The 23,014-nt window shown below is 39.7% G+C and overlaps 1 protein-coding gene across 1 annotated transcript; it reads left to right on the forward strand.

Moving 5' to 3' along the window:
- Positions 1-3,328: 3,328 nt before the first annotated feature.
- Positions 3,329-22,670, forward strand: lmcd1 (LIM and cysteine-rich domains 1). Its single transcript, XM_058373011.1, has 6 exons — positions 3,329-3,486; positions 9,454-9,542; positions 10,046-10,301; positions 13,842-14,177; positions 18,722-18,937; positions 19,720-22,670. The coding sequence occupies exons 1-6, from the start codon at positions 3,460-3,462 to the stop codon at positions 19,843-19,845; spliced, it is 1,050 nt and encodes a 349-aa protein (XP_058228994.1). The 5' UTR covers positions 3,329-3,459; the 3' UTR covers positions 19,846-22,670.
- Positions 22,671-23,014: the final 344 nt, after the last annotated feature.

Consider the following 23,014-nt stretch of genomic DNA (forward strand, 5'->3'; position numbering starts at 1 on the left):
AGCAGAGAGCAGAGTGTTAGGCAAATCCTGATACTGTTTTGGATGGAAGCCTTATTGGTCCCACATTCTGAGAAAGTCTGAAAAATAGCCAGCGAGATTGATATGTACATAAATAAGCAGCAAAACGGTGCCACATTTATTATGAAATAATAACCTCTGCACCCTATTGCGCACTAGATATCGAGTAGACAAGTCGTTTAAGATTTGCTTGTTGATTTTTAAACACTCATGGCTCACTTAATATCACGTAGAAGCCAAATAATGGCTGTTTGCATATTATGAGGTTATTAAATTAGCTATTAGAGAAGCTTTTTTTTATCTGGTGAAACTAAATTCCTCCTTTTTGAACTTCAGGGCTTCTGTGAAAATCTGGCCCGGTTATTGGTTAACCACGGGAGTCTATATAAGCATGAAGAGCAATTCACAGCCAGTGTTGCCAGACAGAGCCAATTCCCACCCGTGTGGGTTATTTTTAAACACATCAGGCTGCAAATAACAGGCTTTAAGTCGTATATACGAGATTTATTTTAGTTTATACTACGGTATTGTTGAATTCTCCATTCTGATTGGTCAGGAGCTGATGAGGAATTGTCTACTAACAGCAGTCAGGATGGTAGTTCTTGGCTGTGAGGCAAAGCAGAGGTTTATATGAATGCACTCAGTCTAATACATTTTCGTTTCAATAGAAGACTAACGCAGGGATGCTGCACCAACGCATATGGAAGTTTTTTGTGAGATGTTTGCTTTGGATTTTTTGTTAGGAGTCTACAGAGTAAAAATCAGACCCCTAAAGCCATAATTTTCCAATGTGGCAAAGTCTTCAGGACCGAGGATTCACATCCAACAACACATCAATGACTTTAAGAGTACAGAATGAGAGGCTGGTGAGGGAACGATTGCAAATACGAAGCAGAGATAAAGTAAATCTATATAATGAAGCATCACACCATCCTTTTGATGATTATTTTCACTCTCGGTCACCTTTTATTCCTCTCATAAACAATAAATCGGATAGTCTGTTGAAATAAGATTTGGATGGGTATAAGTCATATTTGCAGTCTCGTTGAAGGATTTTCCTTCAGTTGGAAATGAAAAAATATTCCTTTAAATGAAAAATATTACATTTACACTGGAGCCAAAAATGTTCTTTTCTGTAAATATCTGCCTCAAAGCACATCAAATTCTTAAGGGATATGACAAAGAACATGATGGTTTAGGACACAGTACGGTTTACTGAAAGCTATATAAATAAACACAAACTCCGCTGTGACGTTATGAGCCGGCTGACTCGGACAACAGGACTCACTTTTTCCTAAGCATGATTTGTTATCGTATAATTATAACACACCATTTGACGTGAAAAACTTATTCATTGACTTGTGACTCACAATTAATTACACACAATTAATGTCAAGTCCTTTCTATTCCAGACATTATGAATGAATTTTACTCATTTCAATTGATCCTATACGGTTAAACTCACCTTCTTGGAAATTTTTTGGCTCAGTTATACTTAATGGCCTCATTAACTGTCTTTGCGTCACCTGGATACCGTCTGGATAATTTCTACCTAAGCACTGCTGCTGTGATCCTAAAGACTCTTGTCCAGTCATCCCAAGACTCTTATTCTGATCATACTGAAGATCTTTTAATCACACTTCCCTTTACCCTTCTATACCTGTACACTGTATTGATGAGCTGTATTGTTCATTCTCACCAATGACTCATCATCTAGGGCTAATAATTAACAATAAAAATGTATTGTTATTTAAGAAAGAAAAAAATGTGTATTTCATACTTGATATGGTGAAGCTGTAATGAGTTTTTTATTTATAGAAGGAGTCTCCAGTGTCAGTATTTTGTAACAGTAAGCAATACTTCAGCCATGCCTTCAGGACAGAGTTTATAATTTTCCAGTTTAACATGACAAGTTGTGGGTTTTTTGTCTTATACAGTTGAGAGAGAGAGAGAAATTGTGAGAATGAAAGAGAGAGAGAGTGGTTTGTGTTGGAATGGCTGTTTATAGAGGCTGTTTTAATAAGAACTTACACCGATTATGAGCAGTGAGAGGTGAAGTGAATAAGACTGATGATCTCCTCATCATGGCACCTGTTAGTGGGTGGGATATATTAGGCAGCAAGTCAACATTTTGTCCTCAAAGTTGATGTTAGAAGCAGGAAAAATGGGCAAGGGTAAGGATTTGAGCGAGTTTGACGAAGGACCAAATTGTGAAGGCTAGACCACTGGATCAGAGCATCTTCAAAACTGCAGCTCTTGTGGGGTGTTCCCGGTCTGCAGTGGTCAGTATCTATCAAAAGTGGTCCAAGGAAGAAACAGTGGTGAACCGGCCACAGGGTCATGGGCGGCCATTTGGGGCTCACTGATGCACGTGGCTGACCCGTGTGATCAGATCCGATCCAAACAGACGAAGATAATGCTGGATCTGATAGAAAGGTGTCCGAATACACAGCGCATGACGGGTCAGCACAATATTAGAAAGGTGATCATAAAGTTATGCCTGTTATGTAACTGTAAACGGCTAAAAAGCTTGATGGGAAATGTAAAATCGGAATGCAATACTTTGAATGAGATCCCTGTTAACCCTGTTGCTGATTATTTCTTGACCAATATATGATTATAAAACGGAGCCACCGGTCTCGAGTATCAGGCTACTGAATAATTGTCATCTATTATGAAGTCTAGACAACTGGCTCGTAATCTCCAGCTGATTTTCGATTAATCTCTGCGTTTTGGTGATACTAAAAATATCCCAAGTGGACTCATTTCCCCGGCTTTTGATGCATTCTGCCTGGCTGCTTCCATAAAAAGGCAAAAAAGGAAAGTGTTGAGTAGTCTCAACACAGGAAACATCCTCCCCTCGGTTCAGGAGGTAACTGATGACAAAAGAATGTGAGTCGTACATTCTTCCATGCTTATATCGTACAATTCACGGCCACGGCTGATGTCATGCCTTTCTCTTCTTCCTGGAGGCGGGGCTTGGCCTGGACATCTATCACTGACTCCTACTAGCCTACTAGACAGTACGTAATAACACGCCTCTCTACACGTTACCATGGTTACCAGAGCTCCTATACTACTTAAACATACCATTCACGACAGTAGAATGATATTTAGCGTCTCGGGACACTTTAACAAAGTTCAAGGACTCATTACTTGCGTACTATTTTTTTTTTCACCTACTCTTTAATAAGTTAGTATGCAATTGTCGGTCCGAGCCCCAAAATTCCAAACCGGAAGCCAGCGGCGTCTCTGATTGGCTGGCCGGAATTCCGTTAGCTGTGATTGGTGGGTGGAGTGCGCGAGGGATTCCCAGTAGACCCCATTCAGTTTAAATAGAGCTTTGTGAACCACATGGAGAGACAGAGCTGTCCGGAGCGCAGAGCCTTCAGATAGTCCGCCTTGTTATTGTTTGGACCTAAATATTAATATTTCACCGAAATGGATATGATTCCCGGGATGCAGAAGGTGAGAATGTGATATTTTTATTCTTTAAAAAAAAAATTCGTTTTGTTGCATGACCGATTAATGATATATAAGGTATCACAGGTATAGGTTACATAAGGTTATAAATGTCTGTAATGAGCGGTAAAAAGCTGTATAAATGCAATACGTTTTATTTATTCTTAAGGTTTTCTAAAGTGAAGAAAATTCTAGAAGCAGAGCTTGGAAATAATTGCAGACAGATGGATAAATAATGTGCATTTCCACCCACAATAATCTGTTTGTGCTGCTAAATATAATATTATTATTATTATTATTATTATTATTATTATTATTATTTATAGTGTAAAACTTTGGTGCATACTTCTTAATTGTGCTATATAAAAGTTATATAGTGTTCTGGCTCACGCTTGAATGATAATTATCATGTAATATAGATATATTGCAAGCAGTTGTGTAATAACTATGTAATAAGCAGTTGTCTAACAACTCCCCTATCTTCATTTTATATGCATTCAATTCTTTGCCTGGGTGCACACCACCAGATAGACACACTAGAATGATTTGCTATTCTTTATAATGTATAAGTTTACTGGATCTGGGTGTGAATGTGACTTTTGTATCCTGCCTAGTGCTCTACATGTCCAGCCAACCTTAAAGAGTGTGTGGCTATTCAGAGCTGTCCGCTTTACTTTCACCTATGTCTCTTGACAGGCCTATTAAAATAGTTTCCTGCATTTCAGCTGTACTTTTCCTGTTTTTTTTCTTCCCCCCCTCTCCTGTTCATTGTGTGTCCATGAGAAGGAAGTGGACAGTGACCGCAGTGTGTGTCAGCCTTCTGTTTGGACACTGTTTCCAACAGGAAAAAATGCTGAGCATTCACATTTCACAGATAAATTTAGAGTTCCTGAGCTTCATGCATGTGCGATGAAGAGTCTTGAAGAATTTTAAGCTTTATTCCGCTCCCTACTGTGGGCAACGAAAGGACGTGCATTGTTTTTTTGCTGGCTTAATGATGAATTAAGTTAAGATTTAAGAGGTGGGGACACATAATACTTTTCTCTGTGCCAGGAATGTGGGAACAGCAACATTTATTTTTATATGCTGTTTTATGGAGTTCTCAGCATTGATATCATTTAATCCCAAATGTGATTCAAATCAGTCCTAAGGGTGTATTTGACATAATTAAAGTCTAGCCTTAAAAGTATGAAGTTTTCTCTAGCAATTATCTCAATTAACCTGGCATATGCTTTGGTTTTGCTTGTTTGGGCGAAGCTTTAAATGAAATAGAAACTTTTAAAAGGTCAGCTCATATCTCACTCAATTTTCAACTCTTAAATGGATCACCAAAATGACAAGCAGACAACTGGATGATTAGCTGAACTTCAGTATATTTCCAGGAACAGCCTTTTGGCATAACTATTATGTTTGAACGAATGTAATAACAATAAAAATCTATTCATTTGGAATAGCTCAGCTGTATACAGGAGATATGTTTCATTATGTTCAATTTCAGCCAGGCTAGCTATCCGACAGAATGCTCTGGAACGTCTTTCAGGGAAGAAAAAAAACCCACATACACAAGAGAAATAATGTGAAACAGCAGGAAGGGGGTGAAAACGTACCTGCATGATTGTATGACCTGGCAGGATGTCCTGCTGAAATCTCTGTTATCTTCCTTTTCGCTGTTGGTCAAATGAAGTTCAGGTGCACCATGTTCTCAAGTAGAGTGTTGTTTTACATTTATTTATGATGCTTTTTATTCAACCTCAAGAGACGTCAGATAGAATACCGTCCCTAGTACAGAGCTGTTAACAGACTTGACAGTAACCTGACTGCTTTATAACCAAAATTTCTAACAAACGGACCACATACAGTGCTGAGGGACAAACAAGTAAGCCAAATACGACAGCACTGACGCTGAAGAGAGAGCACACAATAGTCATAAAGCTGTCAAAGTATGAATAATACACATTCTGTTCTGGTGTAATAAAGATATCTCGGCATACGACTGACGAGCGAATAGAAACTTTATGATTAAGGGATCTCACAATGGATTAAAATGAATATCCCTGAGTTTATCTCAACTTCACCGATCCATTTTTTAATGAATTTTAAAACAGATATTTGCACCAGAGCTGTTCTACGTATGGCTAGAACTCCAGGCTAGCGTCAATTTATTCATGATTAGCGCTTTCTATTTGTGAACAGTCCATGATTAATAAAATAGGAAGTTAGCAACGTGTAAACATAGGATTGAATACCATGACTCTGGTTGGTATGTTAAAAAGATTTGACGTGGGTTTTAAATAGCTAGCGTGTTGAATTCTAGCAAAGCAGCTAGTTAGTGCAATGGTAAAGCAGCTAGGATCCTGTAGCTAATGATAAGCTTGTGCAGGTGAACCTTCAAGGTATTTTCCGTAATAAAGAGACAGTAGAAATAAAAGGATGTGTCTAGTATTAGTTTTAGCTATCGTCCTGTCACCTTTACAAAATATATTCCCACGTCTTCCAAGTACAAAGTATTTTATATCGGTAAAGTCTTTTTAATATGTACGATTGAAGGAATTTTACATTATGATGTATTTCCATTCTTGTTTTTTTAAGTCAGTGATCTGCTAATTCTCCAGCTTGTCTCTCGTATCCCATTAATCCCCATATTTGTGTGTTTTCCAGCTCTCTGAAAGTGCTCTGGGCTCCAGAATGACTTCTGTTAGACTGAAACATCAACCTTCTGACTCAGGCTTTCTCTCTGTTTAATTTTCTACTGTCTGGAACAACATTTGCCCGTTACCAGACTGTTTGCCGTGCACACACTGCGGCCGAGGATATTGAGATGTTTATGGCTGAACCGGATGTGGAACATTTGAGATACAAGCAAATGAGACTGGCAAAATGAATTTCAGTGCTTTAATACTAGTTGGATTTTAATATTTACATATGTAAAGCGTATTGAAAGACAATTCTTTGTGGTTTTGGGGTCTATAGAAAAGCCATGGCATGGTTTATCTGTATATAGTGAATATGGACGCTATGGTGATGGGACCTTATTATGTGCTGGAAGACCTAAAAAACAAAATCTATTTATAAAGATTTAAATGATTATTAATCTAAAACACTATTATTTTAAATTGTTGAAAAATATCTCTGCATTGATGAATTAACATTGCAAGTTCATATGGTCGATAAATCTTCAGTCATTGAAATGGAGGATGTTATTTTTAAAGGGATTTAGGAGCGTGACTAGTGATGGGCGAGTTCTGAAGAAGTGTTTGGCTTTTATTTCAATGACACATTCAGAGCAAATGAATTGGCCGCACGGAGTATTGTTTGTGAGGTCTATTCTGGAATTTTCGAAATTGCATATATGAGGAATGAGTAATGATTTTGTTATTGGATTATTTTGTATATATAGTCGGGAGTCATGTAGAACTTATTGTGTGAGTTATTCTGGGTGATGAATAGCCACTTGACCTGTGTACTTTAGTGGAAACCTGAACCTCTAAATTAAACAGCATAGCTGTTAAGGAGTCATTCATTAGTAGATGTCAGGGGCTCGGAGTGTTTCGAGGAGGGGGGGGTGATACGATTTAGTAACACTGACTTCTTACATGAGGGTGCTGGACTCATGAAATAAATATGTCTGCCTTTCTGACATAGGCTTTACTGCCATGGTTACATGCAGTGTTGTTTTGTTCACGTTCTATTTATAATGTTACTCTTTTTTTATGAGCCGACACTTCATCATGTGGCTTAAGCAGCACTCTGTGCAATGTAAATCTTATAGCTATGGTGTGATGTGCTGACTGCGGGGTTTTGTCTGTGTTGACTGAGTGAACAATTGACAAATGGGCTGGAAGAGAGAGACAAAGTTCTGAGCTGCTTTCGCTACATGTCTCCCATTCCCATGTCCTCATTACATCTCTCATACCTATCCTCTCACATACATGCCTTTTCTGGACAATGGGGTGTCATTCTAGCACATAGGTGCTATTTTAGGTGTAGCTCAACAGTTGACCAGAAGGTTGTGAGTTCAATTCTGAGTGCCAGAGTGTCAATGTTGAGCATAAATTCCCCACTTATCCAATCAAGCAAGACATATTTATAGTACTTTAGACTGTAGACCTTTCTGTGTAGTCTTGGTTACTGTACATCCTTTTAGCACGTTTCAGAAAACTAGAGAAAGTTCTTCCTCCTAGTTTAAACATTGCAAAAGACGTCGTTGGCTCAGGCAAACCATTTGGACTTTTATAAGTTAGAAGAATTGGTCTGTATTAAAAAAATCATTGTGTCAGTTGTATGATATTCAGTCTGTACTAGCATTTGAATCACTTCTGTCTTCAAACGTTGCACCATATCGCCTAGCTAATATCTGGATCTGATGCAATGAAGAAAATTAGCTAAGGAATTTGCACAATGCTGAACTAGTGGCTTCTCTTACCTTTTAGAATCATTAACCTTGTAAGTTCAGAAAAAAGCACCAAAGATGTCTAGGCTGGGTCGACTATATTGGAGACTATGTGTTGAAATTGCTGCAAAATCCATTTCTTTCATCGGCTCAGTTGTATGTTTGGAATGGATTTAGATTTTGCCTCACGTAAAACAATTCATCTTCTTCGTCTTATTCATCATGTGCTAAGATTTCTATTTTTTGTCAACTTGTTGAATTTTGTTTCCCGTTTTGGATAAGTCCTGAGTTCTTGCACTCTTGAGTGCCACTTGGATAGAGAACAACACCTTCAAGGCCTGATTTTGTGATGATCTGTGGAAAAGCTTATTTGTTTGGGGCATGGGTCATCGACTCTAGCCCCCTCGGTGCTGCAGTCCATCCTGGTTTACTGATTACCCTGCAGTAAACCAAATAATTACAGATGTGCTTAATTCTACTGGACCTTTTATGCTTGGAATTGATGAACCCTGGTTTAGGAAAGTTCAGAATTAGCATGGGGTTCCAGCAGTGTTGTATAGTTCTCACCGACATGTGCTGAAGATCACGTACCTTGTAGAGGTAAATGGAACCATGTGTCCTTTTAGTCACTTTTTACCAGCTGGTTAATACACAGTCATGGTCATGGGAGACTTGGTGAATCATGAACGTGAGAGTCTGGGCTTTCATCACAGCGTGTGACAACATATGACTGTATTCCTTTTAAGACGCATCCTGTGTGTACGTCTGCTCCCGTGTACATCTGTGTTATGGCATGTCTGAGACTCAGCTTTGTTATTAAAGGTGCAGTGTGTAATCTTTAGACGTGTTTCTATAACCATTATAATCAAGTAATTCTAAACTTACTATGTGATTTGATACCCTCTGCGATTGCTACATTCTTTGTTTTGCTTTTAGTTTTTCTGGCCCTGAAACGAGCCCGAACGTCACCTAATAAGGAATATGTAGCTTTGTATGAAGCCAGTTGGAAGATACGGCAAGGTTTTCATGGCAATTGCAGGCAGCTGACAGCTCTATAAATTACAAACCGCTCCTTTAAGGTCCATCAGACTGACGTCTATATCGCTGTTACAGCGGCTTACAAAGGTCTGTGAACTGCAGAAAGAAAACTGCTGCATGGACAGTGTGAAAGAAATATAGAGCCCCCATTATGTCTGCTATTTAGATTTTCTAAACATATTATAATGAAAAATTATGACCCTCTTATACTCAGAGGAAACAGCAGTGGTTATAGGCTCTCATTCCAGACACTCGTAACTCATAACGGTCATAGAAGTGACGTATCAACGATGGAGCTCATCTTTTAAAACTGAAATCGGTTTATTTTAGTTTCTGTGTGGAGAATTAATATGATTGAAAGGTGAGTTGAAATGTCCTGAAATTAACCGTGATTAATGTCTGATTATCAGTATTTTCATCATTTTATTGCTAGCGATAGAGACCCTAAAAACTCTAGGCTTACCGCTCACCCTTTGCTTTATTCTCTGAACACTCATTCTCTTTTTCTCTCTCTTATTTTTTTGCCTCTGTCTTTTTTCTCCCAGATGTCAGTGGGGCAGCCGCCAGCGGGAAGGGGTGCGGCATGTCTGACATGTAAAGGGATCTGCACTGGATTCCAGCCACATTCCTGGAGGTGATTTATTCTCTCTGCTAAAAACGTAAAGAAAACGAGGACATGGCTCCCTATCCCTCCATTCTTCTTTTCCCTTGATGTTTGGGGAATGCTCCGCTTGCTGCACCGCAAGCGTGTTGCTAGCCATTGTGGGCGTCTCTGTTTACATTTCCTTCAGCCTAAAAGATGATTTTGCAGCAAGTAGGCAGACGAGTCGAAGCTTGCTGTGCTGTTTTTAAAAGGGCTTTGCACTTGATATGATATACACTGAACTCTGCTAAGTGCACATTATGTAAGCTGTTCACAATTAAAATGCATTTTGTTGATTGGTGCTCTAGTAGTGTGCTTTCCAGGCCTGTGAAGTAAGAATGCAGAGGAACAAATCATGGCTGATTTTTCTTTCTTTCTTTCTAAACATCCATTATCAAACCAAAGAGCCAGTGTCGCTTTCGGTTTTCTAAACAGTAAGTTCACTTACTTGTTTTGTTACAATACTAACAATTTCCATATTTGTCCTACTTTAGAAAAGCTTGCACTCAATGTCACTGCAGCCGAGAAGACCACGCACCCAGCTCGGACCTTGAGGATGACTATAAAATGGGCCGATTGCTGGCAGACTCCAAGTACGCCCACCTGACTGCCAAAGTGAAAGGTGGAGACGGCCTGAGAGTCTACAAGCGCAATCGCATGATCATCACCAACCCTGTGGTGTCTCGCAAAGACCCCACCTTCAACACAATCACCTATGACTGGGCTCCACCTGGCCTGACTCAGAAACTGGTGAGAAATCATCGGAAGGTGTCACATTGCTACAGCAAACCCTTTCAGAAATCTAAGAAGTGTTAATTTTCCAAAGAACCCTTCAAGAACTAGTTTTTATGAGTGTATAATTCTTCCAAGTTATATGGTTAGCTTGCACAGGGTCAGCTCAAAAAGACCAGCCAGATACGTTAAATAAAATCAGTGTGGGGAAAGATGAGCCTTATGATTGGCAGAAATATTGGAACAATCATACTTTGGACTTCATATTGTGCTCCCACAAGACCTTCATTTGAAAGCGATCCTACATTTAGGCTTCTTTTTTTTTTTGCTTTCAAGCTCTGGTGCTTCTGGTAAACACGAACCTTTATTTTGGAGTTCATAGTCAAAGCATTGCGAGGAGGATTACAAGAGGATAGTACTGTTAAGAACTGGGGTGGAAAATAAACCTCAGGGTGTTCCAGCAGAACGCATTATGTGATTATCTGCCTCTTTCAAGTTCCTGCGTCTCATCGGTCCGATGGAAGAAATCTAATAGTGCGTTTGATATTTGAAGCTGTTTGCATCGAACCCTTAAATAATACATCGTCTGGCCGTAGAAGCATTTGTTTGGTATCACTGGACAAGTATGAATGGTAGTTGTTTGGTATCAGGGGAAGAGAATGATATCTGCTGATCATTGGAATAATCTGGCACTCTAAGATGCAGAAATGAGCCTGACCTTTTCTCTATCGCAATTGCTGGCTGTCACTGCTCCTATTCTTAAACAGAGCTTTAATTCGCCCTGGCCAGACTTCTCTGGTGTTCCACTTGACTTTCATGCAGTGATTAGTCCTGCCAGAGGCACCGTATGTGGTTTTTTGTTGTCGGGTAGGGTGGAGATCTGGAAATAAGCCTTCAGCTTTACTATTCCGCTCTGAGCTGCCAGGAAGCGTGTCCGCTGTGTGCCGAAGCGAAGAACTTTCATCTCTCCGAGGGAATGGCTGCCTGTTTTTTCAGCCATCTGAGCTCCCCCTGTCTTTTCCTGAAACCCAGAGTGTATTATGAAGCTTTGTTCTCTAGAGTGAGTCTGGCAGGTTCACTGCAGTGGCGCTCGGAATTACGGTTCGCCTATTCGAGACAGATGAGAAAGGTCTACACAGGACCACGAGTTCTATCAACATGTTTTTCCAGTGGTTTAAAGAGTGTGAATTTGAAGCAGGCCTGCCTTAATGACTGCTTCAGGGTGACTTTTGTCTTACTCCGTGCTGTGCCGAGGCTTTTGTTGCAGTAATTAGGATTGTCTCTCCAAGTTCGTTACAGCTGTCTTCTAAAGTACTTAAAGGCAGTAAAGAACTGTAGCACTATTGTTCTTCTTTACCAGTCTCTACACAGAGCGGGCATGTTTTCTTTTAGTGGGTTACGGAATATCTGTGGTCGCTTTAAAGACGGCCTTAGAAGTTTACGATGCCAGAGGACGACTGTGGCAAAGGCGATACCTCTCAGGAGTTTAGCATGGAGTGTAGAGAAGCACAATGAATTACCACCTGTTTTGAATCAACATATAGAAGCCAAATGTTTGTGTGTTTAGCTGTCCAACTGGCTAAAGGGATGCAAATTATCCACTTATTTCGAGGCGACTGCTAAATTTCCTCCACTAAAGTGATCCTCCACAGCTAGGACACAGAGCTGTCTGTTGGCATGTATCGTGCTGAGAAGCCTGCTGCTGAGTAAGATGAGGTACACTGAATTAAAAAGGAATATGTTGTCAATTAGGAAAAATATCATCATTTCATTGTTTACATGAAAGTTCTTAATTACAAGATTGAACGATGAAGAGTGAGCGATTCACGTATGAATGTAAGCCAGTTACACTGTGAAATCTCACATGGATTTTGGCTCTGATTGGAATTTTAAGAATAAAAATATACATATTTTTAATTAATACTGGTTTTAAGCATTTCTAAACACCAGCAAACACAACATTTATTCAGAGCTTTGAAAATGAGTGATCAAATCATGTTAGCTGCATTAAATTAACAGTTTTTAATGTTCAATCACCTGGACCGATGTACACATTTTTAAGTAAGTAAATTCAGCAAGCTTTTTTAGTGTAACCTCTCTTACATAAATAATGGCAAAGTATAATTAAATTGATTTTAAATTGATTAATTATTGACTTAATCAGGGGCAGCACGGTGGCTTAGTGGTTAGTACTGTTGCCTCACAGCAAGAAGGTCCTGGGTTCGAACAGGTAGAAGCCTTTCTGTGTGGAGTTTGCATGTTCTCCCGTGCCTGCGTGGGTTTACTCTGGGTACTCCAGTTTCCTCCCACAGTCAAAAAACATGTACGTTAGGTTTATTGTTAATTCTAAAGTGTGAGTGGTTGTCTGTCTATATGTGATGGACTGGTGACCTGTCCAGGGTGTACCCCTGCCTTTTGCCCAATGTGTGCTGGGCTTCAGCAGATCCCTGTGAGCGGGTATAGAAAATGAATGAATGAATCAGGGAATTTGTCCAAATTTGAACCAACATGGAACTAGCTTAACCTAAAATCTACCCTCCTGTTCTTAACTAATTATGCCCCGAGTGACCGTACTTAGATTTTTGAAAAGGAGAATGAAAATAAAAATCTCCAGACTTGATGGTAGGCAGTTGAAGAATCATGAAAGTTTAATGCAGGAGTCCATACACACGTAGGCATCGTCAAAGGAGGAGCAGAAATGCATAGTATGACTTGGCAAGACTTCGCAAAGTGGAATTGAGGCAACTAAGAATTAAAACCTGAATGAATTAAGGGTTGAACACCGAACAGGTGCAGGCATTAGGGAAACAAACCAATGATAAGACAGGGGAAAGGACAGGACTGGCACCAAAACAAAAGCCAGGTAGTCATAACATAAACAACACTGTCACACTCCTCCTCCTCCTCCTCTTCCTCTGAGTTCTCTTCAGGCTGGATTTTGCTCAACCCATCGTTCTCCTCTAACCTGTAAATTTCTATATTTTTATATAAGACCCGAAAGATTTATATAAGATTTTGTTAGACCCAGCTAATGATTTGTATGATCATGTTACAGGACTAAAAAGGTAGAATGGCTGTTCCCAGCTTTCTTAAGGTTTCATATTTGTCAATTGAAACTTTTTTTTGTATTAAAAATCTTGCGACTACCAAGAAGCTGATTTTTTTATTTGTCATATAATGTTTAGTGGCTCTTAAAGTTTATATTAAATTTCTGCTGTTGAATGCAATCGTAATGAGGGTTTAACAATGAGGCAGTGTTACAGTAAGCCTGGGTGGTTTATAGAGAGACGGAACAAGGGAAAGTCGGCATGCCGGGTCTCCTATATGAATAGCTTGCCTGTCTAAAAACTTTTTCATATTATTGCTACTTCTGGGAACGTTAATGATGTGTAAATGCTAACATTACTAGCTTGATCTCATGGGAGTTCTGTCGGACTGGTTTTCTTGGGATTTTTACCGATCCAGAGATGAATTGAATGATGATGAGTTTTTCCATGAGTTAGCCGTTTTAAGTCTAATTCGATCCTAATTCATCATGTTTTCGTATGTGTGCACCAGGCCATGCAGTACATGGAGCTTCTCCCGGAGGAAAGGCGGCCCGTGGCGGGCACGGAGGGGGCGCTGTACAGGCGCAGGCAGTTGATGAAGCAGCTCCCTGCTTACGATCAGGACCCGTCACAGTGCCACAGCTTGTCAGAGGCTGAAGTCAAAGCCATGGCTCAGTTTGTAAAAAGTTATAAAGAGGATGCGATGGGAGTGGGCGAGGTAGCGCTGCCAGGAGAGGGAGGAACGTCCAAAGACAGCGGTGGAAAACAGAAGAATGGGAAAGAGCAGCCAAACCCTGAGCCCACCACCAACGGCACACTGGAAGAGAACGGCAAGAAGAGTGAATATGTAAGTTTGACTGATACACACACACACACACAAACACACACATTTACAGACTGTTTCTTTTATTTTTCCTTTGTGCCAAGTAGGGAAAAAATCTTCATTTTGGAAAGGATGGAAAGCTCTTAATTTCTTCAAGATTCTTGGACAGAGAGTGTCTCAACATTTATCATTTATCTTCATCAATCCATCTCAACCTCCCTCTCTCTCTCTCTCTCTCTCTCTCTCATTAAACTTCTAGTGTCTCAGCATCCCAAGACATTCCAAGAACATTTACAGCCAGTGTTTCTCTCATAACCCTTTCATTTAGACTTGACGTATGCCATTTATGCCATTTACTGTGGTTGTCTGGGAATTGGGATATGTATCATAACTGGATATTTTAATTCAGAAACAATAAAAGAATGATGAGGCTGTAATTCTGAACACAAAGCCTGTGCTGCGTCTCAAGGCCATGTACTGGAAGTTAAAATAAACCCCACATATGGTGATCTAAATTCATGTAACGTGAAGGAAGTAGCCATGTTCCGAAGTGGAGCCTGAAGTCATTTAACAAACTTTTACATTTAAAACGAGTTGGAACTGTAAACTATCCCTTTCCTGTGATGTATATTTGGCTGATTATCCACTTTTACCTCACACTCTGACCTTATTCGAAGCAGACACACTTCCATGCTAGTTGAAGCAAACAGGTCTTGTCTTTAGTTTGCTAACAGCCATCATGTTTAACACACTCATCTTAGCACAGTGAAGAAAATAAAACGAAACAGAACACGAAGCCGGCTTGACGGTGCCAGGACGTTAGCATATAGAGTGTAGAAGCACACTCGCTTGCCACCTGTTTTACATTTACTTGTATATAAACCAAACGCTGTTTTTCTGTCCAATTGGCTGAATAGATGCTAATTATCCACTTATTTTGAGGCAAGCTCTAGATTTCTCTAAACGTTTCTGTGCGGCTAAACGACGGAAAAAAACTAGAAGCCTGCTGCCGAGTAAGCAAATCTTCTGTTCTAGAGAAAGATTGATTTCTAAATATTACCCAGAGAACTGCGAATAAGTTCACCGTCTCTCATTGTTATAATTTCATTATAAAAAATGCAGGGCTTGCCTGGAGCTAGCATAACCCAGATTTTTATCTCAGCGTTCAGGACTTTGTCTTTTTTATTCTCAATTCGATTTTTTTTTAAATAATTCCAAAGTAGGATTTGCTCAGCATGTCCTGGCAGACCGTGCACCTTACAATTGATATAGGATACAATCCAAGAATACAGCTGTGTAGTTGGATGTGTGTGTGCAGATGCTAAAACAACCACCACTGATTTTAATGCCAGTTCTGGGGTTTGAACCATAACCTTTAAGGTGTTCATTTAGTCTAAAATCTTTGAGCTATTGCTTTTGGGGTGGTACTGGGAGCTCAAGTGGGCTTTAAGCCCCGGCACTGCCAAGCTGCCATTGTTTGGCCCTTGAGCAAGGCCCTCAACAATTCCCCCACTGCATCATGTATGACCCTGCACTCTGACCCCCACCTTTCAAGGATGGGATATGCAAAGAAAGAATTTCACTGTTCTGTAATGTATCTGTGACAAATAAAGGCTACTTAACTTTAGTTTTAACTAAAAACAGATGAGAATGCCCAACGTCTGTACCTGAAGCGATCTTTATAGTGACTAGGGCTCATTAAACATGATGGAGCTGAATGAATGAAGAGAACACAATGTCTCTTAAAAGTTTTTTTTTTTTTGTTTTGTTTTTGGCGCAGATGGAGGACGGTGATTTACCATTTACAATTCTTGTCTAAATTAGTGTGGGTCTTAGGTTTGCCTTGCAAGGGCGCATTTATAGGCCCGTAAAAATCTCGGTGGTTCTTTCTCTCGCGTCTAAAATGCTACATGGCATTCCTCTTCATTTCCTGCATGTGCTCGGATTCTTTGCTTCAGGGAGTCACGTGTCTGCGAGGCCATAGTTTTATGATGCAGTGAACAAATAAAACGTCCGAGGTTAATCGAAGTTTCCTGTGTAGATCGACTGGTATTCGAAACACACGCCAACGGCACACGAGTGTGAGGTTAATCTCGTCGCTGTAATTTAGTCTCCGCTCCGTCTTGAGGGATATAAACGATAGCAGAGGTGTCAGGACTCTCTGAGGTTCTCTGAGGCAGCACCACAGCATCTTGAATTTCCAGAAATTGCTGAGGGGTTTTTTGAACAGAGCTTTCTTTTTTTAAAACCGAAATCTGGTACTTCAAGATCCTGAGCCAATCTTTTCTCAAGAAAAAGCCTTCCAGCAAGTGAGCACTTGTTCAGAAACCCGACTGAGCTGCTAGACGCCATTGAAAGCAATTCAGTGATTGTTTTGATTCATCACAAACAACCAGAACGGCTTGAAAATGCACCTTGGCTGAGATTCTGTATGTCTTGTGGGACTGGATTGAGATCTGGTGACTGTGAAGGCCATAATATATGATTTACAGCATTTTCATCTTCATCAAACCCTTCAGTGAGCCCCTGGGCATTTCCCTGTGGGTGTGGGAGGAGTCAAAAATCGCTTACATCAGAATAAAATAATAGCTCATTACAGGATAAAGGTGAAGACAAGGGTGCCGCTTTCCTTTAAATGGATGATTTGTACTTATGAGAGCATGGATCTGCGAGTACGAAAGGTGCACGCGAAATGTGAGCATGTCCACTAGGGGGCAGTGTAGTATGAACCAATTTAAGAATTATGAAAGTGCGAGAAACAGAAAACAGTTTCAGAAGCTGAAATAATTTATCTTTCACTGGAGGAATAATAAACAGAAAGCGACTATGGGTGTAACGTTTTTTGCTTGTTGGAAAAAAAAGGAAACCTTGCGTGATCAGTTCTTCTCACTGAAATCAGCTTCAGCTTTTTCACTCATCTGTATTCAGGAGAATTTTTCACTTGACCTAGTTTAAATGTACAATTCAATCAAACTAAAGCATGTGATGGATGTAAGAAGAGAAAATCCCTCAAATGTGCCATCCTGCAGGATTAATTTCGCTATTAAAGCACTTGATTTTCTGATATTATTTTTCTGTAAATACGTTCATTATACAATAGTCATTTCATGTGTGAAGCACAAATGCCTTTTTAACAGACTACATTTTGGTTGGCGAGAACAAGCTAGATGAACGTATTTAGATAGACGTCTGTACCTGAAGCGATCTTTATAGTGACTAGGGCTCATTAAACATGATGGAGCTGTATGAATGAAGAAGTTTGATTCAGTTCAGCACCAATGTGATTCAATTTAGCACTGATATGATTCAGTTCAACACCAGTTTGATTCAGTTCAGCACTGATGTGATTCAGTTCAGCACCATTTTGATTCAGTTCAGCACTGATGTAATTCAGTTCAGCATCGATGTGATTCACTTCAGCACCGATGTGATTCAGTTCAACACCAGTTTGATTCAGTTCAGCACCGATATGATTCAGTTCAGCATCGATCTGATTCATTTCAGCACTGATGTAATTCAGTTCGACACCAGTTTGATTCAGTTCAGCACCAGTTTGATTCAGTTCACAACTAGTTTGATTCAGTTCAACACCAGTTTGATTCAGTTCAGCACCAGTTTGATTCAGTTCAACACCAGTTTGATTCAGTTTAGTACCAGTTTGATTCAGTTCAGCACCTGTTTGATTCAGTTCACCACCAGTTTGATTCAGTTCAGCACCGGTATGATTCAGTTCAGCATTGATGTGATTCACTTCAGCACCAATGTAATTCAGTTCGACACCAGTTTGATTGAGTTCAGCATCGATGTGATTCATTTCAGCACTGATGTAATTCAGTTCGACACCAGTTTGATTCAGACTCTCATCTGAAAGCCGGTTCACGTAGAACACTGTAGATACAAACGGCCCACAGCAGAGGACCGCATAAACACTTCTACGCTTCCATGCATACCCATAAACCCCCTCTCTGTGTCGCAAAGAAAACACACGTTAATGCAGAAGTATGAACCAGGCCTAAAGGGATAAATGGACCATACAAATCCAAATGACCCCCACAGTATAACACATACATCAGGTTTCCGTTCATTCATTTTCAATTTGTCATACATTATTACGTATATAAACCCTCAACCGGTGCTTAACGTCTTTGTTCTATTCGTCCTCCTTCGTACGTTTATTTCAGGAAGGATTGTTTTATAGGGAGGAGGGTCATTTTGGATCTGAAAATAATTAAATCTCAGAGAACATCTGTGCCTGATTTGTGTTTTTATCATAACAGGAATGCTCTGTTTGGGGCCTGTGGGATTTCAGCCTGACAATGTGGCTTTGATTATCTCCCAGGAAATTTGGAAGAGGACCTAATTTAACCTTTTAAATGTAACATCTCTTCTCTGGAGCCACATGAAAGTGTTGAACAGAAATAATACTGATGAAGCCGTAATTTCATTATGTTTTATTATTTCATTTGTATTTTTTCCTCTCTGCTGCTGCTCTGTATATATATTTTTTCTCCAGTCGCTGCATTAAGCCATTTATCTTTACCTCTGTTCTTTTTATTTCACCTCTGCAGCACTGTAGCGGTTGTGGGCAGCCTGCAGTCCTGGACAGTCCAGTCGTGTACGCAGAGAGATCCGGATACGAGCGGCTCTGGCATCCTACCTGCTTCGTGTGTGCGGAGTGTAACGAGGCGCTGGTTGACCTGGTGTACTTCTGGAGGAAAGACACGCTGCTATGTGGCCGCCATTACTGCCAGGGTCTGAAGCCGCGCTGTCCAGGATGCGATGAGGTAATTGCTTTCTCCCACAAAGATTAGGAACCTAATCACACGAATGTTGGCTTTAACGATAACGGCATTTACTCATAATACAGTGCAGGGATTATGCTTATGGGATATCGCTTAATTTTAGTGATATTGTTATTATTGCTATATATGGCCGTACTGAAAATTAACAAGGTAACATCGGGTATTTTATATAATTTGTTGAAAGATCATTGATGACTACTAGTAGAGTTATTTTAGTGGAAAATGTTTGAAATATATAACACGGGTTCCTGAAAACTTAGTTATTTATGCGGCTGGAAAGAACAAAAAAATTAAAGGAGCGGTTTGTCATTTTTACGGGCCCCCTGGAGCCTGTGAGGCGAACTGCATTTAAAACAAATCAGCCTAATCGACCTCACTTCCTTTTCATTTATGCACGCATTACGACTTGCCATTTAAGGAAAAGTGAGCGCATACGAATGTGTCTGTTAACATAAACCAAGTATCAAAACTCCAAAACGTGTTTCTTTCTAAGTAATTTGATTGTTTTTGTCACCATATTCGGACATTTGGGTCGGACTAAGATGCTTCATAGCTGTTTAACCGTTACTATTGGACAGATTTTTATTTGACTCATTACAAAACAAGCCGTCTTGTTTACGCAGATTGAGATAAAGACAGTGTGCCTTGAACCTTTGACATTAAATATCTGAGAAAATATCTAAAGCGCTAACCCATATCCTCCCTTTTCTCTCTGTTTGGTTTGATTCTCTCTCTCACTCTTTCTCTCTCACTCTCTCATGTAGCTGATCTTCTCAGAGACGTGCCATCAGGAGAATGCCCAGACCTGGCATAAGGAGCATTTCTGCTGCTGGCAGTGTGGTCAGAATCTCCGCGTTCAGTGTAACTGCACCAAAAAACCCCAAAAGTGAACATCAAACCCACCTGCTGAGCAGAAGCAAGAGTCCAGTTTGGAGATACTACGTTGTTGTTTTTTTGCCATCCAAGAATTATATATGAATTAGAAATAGTAATAGAAATGATTTAGACAGTGGTGGCAGTTCTATTAAACAGTGTAGGTGTAAAAGTAGTGTACTTTTCATTAGCAGACAGCAAGTGTATATCATAAAAACTGTGTTTTTTCCCCCTCAAAATCTCCGAAGCTTTTTAGTTTTAGTACATTACTGAGGATTAGTAAACACTACGACCCACGCCCGACTGTTTAGAGAAAAACCATACTGCGCTAATGCTTCACGTCATTATATAACGCAGTCATGGGTGTGACTCGCCGGAGAACGAGCGCTGATGTAATGAACAGATCGGACCTTTAGGGCTGAGACCTGTTTGCATCGTACGTCTGGTTTTTACGCAGCACACGAGATCACATATGGATGACTCACAGATGAACTGGGGATTAGTCAGAAACAAGCAAGAGTGTGAAATGACACCATTTTCCTTCGCTGGGTTTAATGACAAAGATCGAAAGTTCAGATCCAGCCAGAAACTGGGGGAGAGAGATTAGAGTGGAAAACGATTAGCGCTAACTGGTTTTAAAGTGTGATGAAGAGGCAGAGGTTCTGGACGCAGCCAAAGGCTTCCAGCTCCCTTTCTGCCAGCTGAGCTGCCTGGAGTTTCACAAGCGGACGTTCGCCGGTGCTGTCGGAGATAAACCAGATCCTGTCTTGTATAAGCATGTGGGTAAGAGTTCACGGAGAGAACGCGGTCTACGCGTGAGGGCGTTTCAAGCGAGGGTGTTTGTAAATATTTCATAGCCCTGACACTCAAGGTCCTGAGCTAGGATTCCTGTCATGGTGGGAAAGTGTTAGGTTACATACAGAGCCGTGTCTGGTCCCACTTTACATTAAGTGTCCTTAAGTGTTATATAAATAATTAGCTAAGACTTTATGTAAGTATAAATTATTGCAATGAAGTACTTGAACACGCTAGATTGAATACACACCCACCGGCCACTTTATTAGGAATGCGCTCCTGCTCCGGTTATCTGATCAGCCAATCATGTTATAAAAGAAAAATAGTTAGACTGGTTGAAGCTAACAGGAAGTCTATGGTATGTCAAATAAGCATGCTTTACAGTCGTGGTGATTAGAGAAGGATCTCAGTACACACAACGCATAGAACCAGTAAGCTAGTGGTAGCTCAGTGGTTAAGGCATTGGTCTACTGGGCAGAAAGCTTGGTGGCTGCCACCAGAGGCCCCTTGAGCCAGGCCCTTAACCCCTTGGCTGCTCAGTTATATAAAATGAGACAACTGTAATATAGAACATTAATTTCTAGTTTATGGAAGTAAACAGAAGTTGTTGTTTTGCTATTGTAGAACATCTGCCTCAATATCTGATCTGTTGTGTGTTCTGAAATGCTTTTTTGCTCACTATACCTGTGGCCTTTCTGTTTAAATTTCAGCAGTTTCTGAAATATTCAACCATTTGGAACCAACAAAAATGCCACGATCAACTTCATGGAAGCTTTAAGTAGTACATATGTAGCACGTTAGGACACTTAATATAAAGTAGCAACTTTAGAACATAGAATATTCCATCAATCTTATTCGATCTTTCAAAATTTACAATACAAAACTGAAGGAAATCATCATTCTTTTCTCATGATGCTGATGATTTCTCTCCGAGATTCCTCACGATCACCAGCTTTCCTCAACACCAGCCGCAAACAGCAGTCCTGGACTGGAACTGGAGTCCAAGCCTGAGCGGTTTGGATTTCTGGCAGTAATGTAACCCCATATCATTGTACCGTTGTTTTAAATGTTTATACAGATGTTTCAGTTAAGCTTTAGAGAGAGAGAGAGAGAGAGAGAGAGAGAGAAAAGAAAGAAATGCCTTAGATGTGAAAAACGTGCCAGTTCCTGTAAATGTGCTTATTTTATTATGAATATTAAGTTTCCTATCAGGTTAAGATTAATGCGTTTGGAGACGGACTCAAAGCGTAGGTGCGAGGCGGCGATGTCGCACGATTATTTTTCTTTCGCAGCCATCTAACCCATGGTCCCTGAGGGGGAACCTCCGAACGGAAGATCTTTGAAAAAGGAGAGGGTTTTAGATATCATGCAGTGTGTGTTCGTATTTATTATTAATGATGTGAAAATCATAAACTTGTGCTCACCTTTTGGTTTAATGTCTGACTGTAGAAAAAGTGGTGTGATTTATGAAGAGGTTGTGTATAAGTGACTGTAGGGTTGTTAAAAAGGAACAAAACGATCTTCAGAACTGGAATGTTCACATTGTGAATTGTAAAAAAGCAGGATGAGACGTTTCAGGAATGATATACAGGTGGTAGAATCGGTTTATTACCTTTCGTATGATTTTATCACCGGGGGAAAATGGGAGCAGTTGCATATTTTTGAGAACATTGGTATCATAAACTGGTGATGAATTATTTCGATATTACGTTGATGTGCTTACTTGGAATAAATCAACTGGAAGGCTGACCTTGGAGTGGAAAATGGATAAAGTACACTAACCAAAGTTCTGCTTTTGTCTGTAAGCAATTATATATATATATAAATATATATATATCTTCGTTGCTACATAATAACGATCGATGCAGTAATTTGTGTTGTTTGTTTTAAAACGGCATTAAGCGCGCAAAGCTTTTATGCAACAGATTTCTTTTCTCTTTCCTATTTTTTGTTGAGAAATTATTTGTTCATATCTGTCGAGTGCAAAAGTTTGCATCCCCTGATGGATTTTAAAAAGTGTACTTTTTTAAAAAAAAAAAAAAATTTTTTTAAAATATTTTACAATTTATCTACAATCAACCAAATGCTGATTTGAGGATATAAAAGACATTTAAAAAATATCAAATCATTTTTAATAAATCAAATTTATTAAAGAATATTTATATCATTTTTTTTTTTTTTAAAGGAAATGTAAACTTCAAGCTGGTATAATTTTGAATTCTTTCACGGTTAATCTCTTAATTTATACTTTTTGAATATTTATTTTTTTATGAATGGGTCCTATGGGTATGCAAACATTTTGCACTGGACAGATTAACAATTGACCTGCTTGACAGTTATGCCTTCATATTTAAATGTATTTCCTTGATCTATAAATAAATACCACAAAAT

This window comes from Hemibagrus wyckioides, linkage group LG21, assembly GCF_019097595.1.
Source record: "Hemibagrus wyckioides isolate EC202008001 linkage group LG21, SWU_Hwy_1.0, whole genome shotgun sequence".
NCBI lineage: Eukaryota > Metazoa > Chordata > Actinopteri > Siluriformes > Bagridae > Hemibagrus > Hemibagrus wyckioides.

Excerpts from the sequence above, each read along its gene's own strand:
- lmcd1 (XM_058373011.1), top strand. The coding sequence starts at position 3,460 with ATGGATATGATTCCCGGGATGCAGAAG. Across the intron at positions 9,543-10,045 it reads TTCCAGCCACATTCCTGGAG|AAAAGCTTGCACTCAATGTC; the intron begins GTGATTTATTCT and ends GTCCTACTTTAG. Across the intron at positions 18,938-19,719 it reads GCTGTCCAGGATGCGATGAG|CTGATCTTCTCAGAGACGTG; the intron begins GTAATTGCTTTC and ends TCTCTCATGTAG.